General features: G+C 44.1%; 1 protein-coding gene and 1 non-coding gene across 2 annotated transcripts; both read left to right on the forward strand.

The window, feature by feature from the left end:
- Positions 1-2,603: 2,603 nt before the first annotated feature.
- Positions 2,604-2,710, forward strand: LOC130512141 (small nucleolar RNA R71). The gene has a single exon (XR_008945702.1). It is a non-coding gene; the product is annotated as a small nucleolar RNA R71 (small nucleolar RNA).
- Positions 2,711-5,535: 2,825 nt separating this feature from the next.
- LOC108829554 (uncharacterized) lies at positions 5,536-6,470 on the forward strand. The gene is made up of 3 exons (XM_018603186.1): positions 5,536-5,749; positions 5,830-5,894; positions 5,949-6,470. The coding sequence occupies exons 1-3, from the start codon at positions 5,536-5,538 to the stop codon at positions 6,468-6,470; spliced, it is 801 nt and encodes a 266-aa protein (XP_018458688.1).
- The last annotated feature ends 1,138 nt before the right edge of the window (positions 6,471-7,608 follow it).

Genomic DNA, 7,608 nt, shown 5'->3' on the forward strand with positions numbered 1-7,608 from the left:
TCTGTTGAAGGTGTCGATCGATGGGTTTGTGGTGGTGGCGGTCGATGGTGCACGTCTAGCTGCACGGTTGGATAGATTGAACATGTTGTTGCAGTCTTCCATTGATGAATCTCTGAATGCTGGAAGCTGCTGGGTAGAAGGTGAAAAGTTTTGAATTTTTGTGGCTTGAGGTGTCAACCTTTTATACCCATGTGTTGCCCTAATCGGTGAAATTCCGATTTTGTCCTTTAAGTTGTCCGGGTTAATATCGATCGATATTATACTGGCAATGTCGATCGATGGACGATGTCGTTTTGCTGGATAAAGTAGATAATCGATCGATGATGGACGTTGGTTGTCGATCGATTGTGGTGAAATCTGGCATTCTCCAAGTAGATTTTCCAAGCTCTCTCTTCCCAATAGTCTTCATCATATTCTTCACTGTGGTCTCCACTGTGGAAAGAGGTGGCTATGTCTACTGCAAAACTCTCATGAAATCCGCTATCTGCCCAACTTCTTATTGAGTAATCATCTTCCTTTCGGTTGGGTGGGATGGCGAAATTCGGGTAGCAATGATCTGGTAGATCGAGTTCATCATCCGGTGGGTCTCTGTCGATCGATGATCCATAGTTGTTAACGATCTCCTCTGACTTAAATGTGTCGATCGATGACGTTAAAGTACTGTCGATCGATCCCGAGTACTCTGTCTCGTACTCAACTTCACAATGACAAACTGCGATGATACCAATATCATCTTCCTTTACCACTAATTTGGCTGGTGGTTTGTCAAGCTTGACATGGTCGTAGTGGATATCTGGATCTATCATAGTCAAACACATCCTGTTGGTCTTCATGTCACATATGGCTCCTACTGTAGCCATAAATGCTCTTCCAAGTAAGAGGGAAGAGTTCCAATTTAGCTTGATGTCTAGGACATGAAAATCCACAGGGACGATAGCATCACCAATGTGCACCTCTAGGTCTTTGATGAAGCCTCCAGAGTTTCTCTGAGAGTAATCCACGAAAGTAAATATATGTGGTGAGGGCTCTACTTGCAGGCCCAGATGGTCTGCCATGATCTTTGGTAAGATGCTGACTGATGAACCAGTGTCACATAGTGCGTGAGGAAATTCAATACCTTGTACCACACAGGGTATTGCAAACTTCCCAGGATCACTCTTCTTTAGCAAAGTAATCCTTTTCCTCATCTCTTCTCTGACGTTGTCAAACCTTCTCCTAATGTCAGTTTCAGTCTCCCTTGTTTCTCTGAAGAACATCCACAATCTCTTTGTGAAATAAACCTCCTCAAAAGGTTTCTCTGGTGGGATTCCGATAACTCTCTTAGTGAAACCATCAATCTCTTTTTCATTAGCTTCCCTCTTAAGGTTCTTAGGAATCTTCTCCTTCCGACTCTTAACCTTCTTCCTTCAGTTGCCTCTGATGTAGGTGTAGTGTCTGAAGGGTTACTAGTTATTTCGGTAGGGATAGCTTGTGGTTTCAGTGTGGGTCTGAGTGCATTGATTCGGTTTCTGTCTATCGATGGTAGTTGCACTCGGTATATGAGAGGTGCGTGTCGATCGATAGGTGGAGAATAGGATCGATCGATACGTTTCTCTTCATTGTGTCGATCGATGAGTGGCTCGTCTCGTCGGTCGATATCTTCGTAGGTGTGGGTGGGTGGGTATGGATGAGAAGCCGTGAACTCAGCATGTGTCAAAATCCTAACCGCGTTGCAGTCTGCAAGCGTATCCGGAAAAGACAACGTCGATGTCGATCGATGTGGACTAGTTGGTGTCGATCGACACCATTGCGATCCACCGAGACTTAGCGAACTTTCCACTTCAAAGTCTCCTTCTTGTAGGTTCTCCTGTTTCACCACTTGCCAGAAATCATCATCTATGATAGCATTGACGTGGTGTTTCCTATTTCCTTCCCCTACTTCCTTAGAAGTTCCAATCCTCCTGATAGAGTCTTCAGTCTGGACAATCTGAGTCTCAAGTTTCTTAACTTGAGTGCAGATGGTATCTATCCTCGTGGTCAGATTGTTAAAGACAGAATCAATCTTCCCATTGAAGTCTACTGTAAGCTTCTGCTGACCTTCCAGAACTCTATCAATCATGGCATCAAACTTACTCTCTTGGGTGGGTGGCGGTGGGTTTTGGTAAGCTGAGTTGCCGTAGTTCCTTGTGTTGGTGAAGGGTTTCTGATACTGTGAACTCTGGTTGTAGTTACTCTTCTGACCACTGCCAAAGAAGTTTCTGTTTCCACTCTGGTTTCCATATCTCTGAAATCCAGTACCTCCAATGTAGTTCACATCTTCCTCTGTATCATCCTCTCTAGCCTCTCCTTCTTCAGCTGAGCAGACTGGTTGCCCCAGAAATGCATGTAAAGCATCTATCTTGGCTCTGACTTCATTCATCTGGTCTTCACCGATGGCTGCAACCGATTTCTTCTTGTCAGAGTCAGTGTTCTTGGTGCTGCTGCTGTTGGCTAGGTTCTCAATAAGTCTCACAGCCTCTATTGGATTCCTAGTGTTGAAGTTCCCCTCACTAGCAGTATCAAGAGCCATCTGATACCTTAAGGCGATACCTCTGTAAAAAGTGCTTAACAGCTGCACTTCATTGAATCCATGGTGTGGACAGTCTCGCTGGAAGAACTTGAATCTGATCCACGCGTCTTTAAAAGTCTCACTAGGCTTTTGCGCGAAAGTGGCTATTTTGCTCCTAAGTCTTCAGCGCGTGCCTCATCAAAGAAATTACGCAGGAAGGCGTTTTTGATGTCGGCCCAGGATGTCAGTGATCCTGTAGGTAGCTGCTTGAGCCAGTGCGAAGCTTCTCCAATCAGTGAGTATTTGAAGAGCTTGCAGAGTAGGTAGTCCTCGGGGACTCCATCCATACGAATAGCAGCGATAAGATCCTCGAACCTCTCCAGATGGTCCATAGGATGCTCGTGTGATTGCCCAGAATAAGGTATCTGAGACACGAGAGAGTAGTACTGAGGCTTGAGCTCGAAGTTCGGCTTCTGAATCTCTGGAAGTCGAATAGCTGATATGTTGGTGTAGTACTCGTCTGGACGGTTATAGTCTGCCAACGATCGTGTTTGAGCTTCTCCTGTAGCCTCAGCTTCAGTTTCAGGGATTATGTTTCCCTGTGCATCTAGCTTCTGACCTGTTGCATTACGCAGATGACCATCTTGGTCATACAAGTTTCCATTCTCGCCCTGCGTGAGAATGACAATCGCGACCATGCTTCGGAGTAGTGTCGATCGGTATACGGTTATAAGTATCGATCGATGTAGATCGGTGAACGCTATCGGTCGACGGTGCTGTCGGAGTGTCGGTCGACTGTTGAACGTGAGTATCAGTCGACGGTAATGCGGTTCTGTCGATCGATGCGGAGCGTAGGTCTTTGCGGATTGAGCGTTCCAAGTGTGCAGGATCCTCTGAGAATAATAGTTGATTTCCCTTGTTGCTTCTGGTACTGCTGGGCATGTACCTGAAAAGACAAGAAAAATTTAAATAAGAAAGGGGGTAAAAGAAAAACCTAAGATTAATAAGATTAAATCTAATGGCGATCAAAGCTCCCCGGCAACGGCGCCAAATTTGATAGTGCTCAAATTACCCAGTAGAGCTTACTCTCTCAAATAAGAGGTACAGCTGTAGTACTTAGGGATCGAATCACGAGGAGCTAGAGAACCAATTAAATAAAATCTACTAATCAATCCTAGGCAAGGTTGGTTTATATGATAGAAATGAAAATAACAAATCCTAAAATGAGCAAGGCAGTTGCTCCAACTAACAATATGAAGGGTTGTTTAAATGGGATAAAGAGTGCTAGACATAGGGTTTCTATTCAGGAATGGAGATTATAATCTCTATAAATGCTTTAATAAGTTGCTTGCATGATACTATAGATCTCAGCCGCTTAACATATGTGAATGAATCACTGGTTAAAATATCTAGATCTCTGGCCACACCTTTCGCATGATGACACAGAAAAAGAGTCGGTCGATATCCTTTTGAGATATCGAGCGATACACCTTTCGCGGCGCCGATCGATTTACCAGTAGGGTATCGATCGACGGCTTCTAGATCTGCCTAGGCGCGAACCGAATATGACCGCGAGGTCTCAAGGAGGAACTGTCGTTCTTCTCAACGGGAAACAGGCATCACTCAAATGGATAATTCAAGATAATCTAAGATCCTAGTGATCTATGTTCTAGTTAGCTACTCTCAAACAAGCATAGGGTACAATCCATTTGATGAGTATCACAACTTAGCAATTATAGCTTGGGGCTAATCCCACAAACCTATTTAAACCCTAGATCTAACAAGTAGACTACTCAGACATAGCTAAACAATTCATAACAATAGATAGATGAAAGAATTGCATAGATAGAATAAAGTAGGAATACAAAAGGAGATGAGAAATCTCTCCAATCTCTCTCAAACAAATAAAACTCTAGTCTCTCTCTCACACTCTCTGCTTTGGTTGTGAAAAGCTTCAAGCTTCAAAGGGTTTCAAAACTTGCCGTCAAAAAGACTTTGCAGGAGTATTTAAGCATTTCCATTAGGTTAAAAACTCGTCAGGGGCAATCTCGTAATTTGGTGAAGTCTTGGTGAAGTAGTCAGCTAAACCATTTCGTCCTCGATATCGATCGACAACACTGAATGTGTATCGATCGATTATAATCTTCTAGTACGCGGATCTTCTCAGCTGCATCGATCGACAACTCAGGATGAGTATCGATCGATTGTAATCGCAATGTTGACTTCCGACTTAGTCTTGAATGGTCAACTCGGGTGTATCATCTCTTGTACTCTAAAATGCTCCAAAAACATCACTTTCTCATGAAATGGTCCTGAACCTGAAAACATACCTAACAGGCTAGAAAACAGATTAAATATATAATAAAATACTAGTATACCATGGTTAAAAACGGGTAAAATCCATGGTATATCACTGAGTCTGCAACGGAAGCTGGAGAATATTGACTGTCCCCCAGAGTTTAAGCTTAGATTGGCTATGCGGTACTTGCGTGGAGATGCATTGGTATTGTGGGAGGGAGTGCGAATTAACTATGGGCCTGACATTCTTACTTTTGCAGATTTTATCCAGGAGTTTGATAAGAAGTACTTTCCGAAACAAACTATGGATAGAAAGAAGAGGGACTTCGAACATGTGAGCCAGGGTGACTTGTCGATCAAGCAGTATGAGGTTAAGTTCAACCAGCTTCGCAGGTTTGTTGGAGGTGGTATTCCTGAAGATGAGTTGATCAGGAAGATTTTGGATGGGATGCGTTTGGAAATTCACAATAGGTGTAATGTGGTCACTTACTACATATTGGGAGACTCGGTGGAGAAAGCAGCTGAACAGGAAGCATGTTGGATAGAAAAAACAGAAACTTCTCAAATCTGCTCAGCCTAAGTCTGGGAAGACTACAGAGTCTCAGAGGAGGACCGGAGACCAGTCAGAGGCACCATATTGTTCTCGATGTCGTCGTCACCATAATGGACACTGTACCAAGTGTTTTACTTGTGGACGGTTGGGGCACACCATGAAGTATTGTCGGGTGAGGCCAGCAGATGCATCTCAAGTTAGGCAGAATGCAGCACCAGCAGCTGCAGTAGTCGCACCAGGAGCTTGCTTCAATTGTGGCAAGCAAGGCCATTTCGCCAGAGATTGCACGACGGAGCCTGCCATAAAGCGTCAAGCCATCGCTCCACGAGTGTACGCTTTAGGAGAAACTGAAGGAGTTGAGCCGACAGCTGGTATGTATTCATACCATATCTTTCCTTTTGAGTAATTGTGTTGGTGATTATAGTATATAGTTAAAAAAAAATGTGTGTAGGATCGGTTTCTGTTGGAGGTGAGATAGCTCACACTCTTTTCGACACGGGAGCTTCCCACAGCTTCGTGAGTTCGCGGCTAGTCAAGTCTTGGTCCTTTTAAGGTGTCTTTGAGCCAAAGAAGAAGCAGATCATAACAGCTGGCACAGAGAGTTTAGGGACCTTTGGTATCCATCGAGAGGTACCAGTTATACTAGGAGGAATGGACTTCATCGGAGACTTATCAGAGATGGAGCTGGATTACTACGATGTTATACTTGGGATGGATTGGCTGTCGCGGCATCAAGTGGTGGTAGATTGTCCAAGGGCAAGAGTTCTTATCCCTAGAGAGGAAGGGAATATCACATTCCAGTGCATCCAAGTTCAGCGGGGAGTTTCTATTGTCTCCATGATGCGTGCTGAGGACTTTTTGGAGAGAGGAGCAGAGGGACTTCTAGCAACTATCTCGGTGGTTAAAGATGATGCACATTTTGAATTGCAAGACATACCTGTGGTTGAAGGGTTTGAAGATGTGTTTGAGGCTTTAGAAGGGCCACCACCAGCCAGAGATGATGTCCTCACCATTGAGTTGGAACCAGGGACAACACCAGTTTCACGGGCTCCGTACCGATTAGCACCAGCAGAGATGGCTGAATTGAAATAGCAGTTGGAGGAGTTATTGGAGAAAGGTTTCATCAGACCTAGTACTTCACCTTGGGGAGCACCAGTATTGTTTGTGAAGAAAAAAGAAGGGAGTTTCAAGCTTTGTATTGACTACAGAGGGTTGAACAAGGTGACCATCAAGAATAAGTATCCACTTCCGCGAATCGATGAGTTGTTGGATCAGTTGCAGTGAGCTTCATAGTTTTCTAAGATAGACTTGGCATCAGGTTACCACCAGATTGCGATAGCAGATGGACGGAAGACGGCTTTTCGGACACATTATGGTCATTATGAGTTTGTGGTGATGCCATTCGGGCTGACAAACGCACCTGCAGCGTTCATGAAGTTGATGAATGATGTTTTTCGCGAGTACTTGGATAAGTTTGTGATTGTCTTTATCGATGATATTCTGATTTATTCTCGGAGCAGAGAAGAGCATGCTGAGCATTTGCCGATTGTTTTGGAGAAGCTGTGAGAACATCAGTTGTTTGGTAAACTGAGTAAATGTAGCTTCTGGGAGAGGAAGATTGAATTTTTGGGTCATGTGGTTTCCGAAGCAGGAGTTGTTGTTGACCAAGAGAAGATTACTGAAATTTCAGAGTGGCTGACACCTAAGAGTGCTACAGAGATCCGCAGCTCTTTTGGTCTAGCAGGTTATTACAGGAAGTATGTCAAGGGTTTTGCCAGTATCGCCAAGCCGATGACAGAGTTGACAGGCAAGGATGTTAAGCTTGTTTGGACTGATGAGTGTTCACAGAGCTTCACTGAGCTGAAGCGACAATTGACGAATGCACCAGTTCTGGTACTACCGAGACCAGGGATACCATATGAGGTTTATACAGATGCGTCAGGTACTGGCTTGGGTTGTGTATTGATGCAGGAGGGTCATGTTATTGCTTATGCATCACGCCAGTTGAGACCTCACGAGGTTAACTACTCTACTCACGATATGGAGTTAGCAGCAGTTGTGTTTGCACTAAAAATTTGGAGATCATATCTGTATGGAGAGAAGGTTAAGATCCTCACAAACCACCAGAGTTTGAAGTATATTTTTACTCAGTCAGATCTGAACTTGAGACAGCGAAGGTGGATGGAGTTGTTAGCAGATTACAACCTGGACATTACTTATCATCCGGGTA

The sequence above is a fragment of the Raphanus sativus genome, chromosome 4, assembly GCF_000801105.2.
Source record: "Raphanus sativus cultivar WK10039 chromosome 4, ASM80110v3, whole genome shotgun sequence".
Lineage (NCBI taxonomy): Eukaryota > Viridiplantae > Streptophyta > Magnoliopsida > Brassicales > Brassicaceae > Raphanus > Raphanus sativus.

Coding starts and splice junctions, on each gene's coding strand:
- LOC108829554 (XM_018603186.1), top strand. CDS start 5,536: ATGAAGTATTGTCGGGTGAGGCCAGCAGATGCATCTCAAGTTAGGCAG. Junction 5,750..5,829: donor AGGAGTTGAGCCGACAGCTG/GTATGTATTCAT, acceptor AAATGTGTGTAG/GATCGGTTTCTGTTGGAGGT. Junction 5,895..5,948: donor CGGGAGCTTCCCACAGCTTC/GTGAGTTCGCGG, acceptor TTTGAGCCAAAG/AAGAAGCAGATCATAACAGC.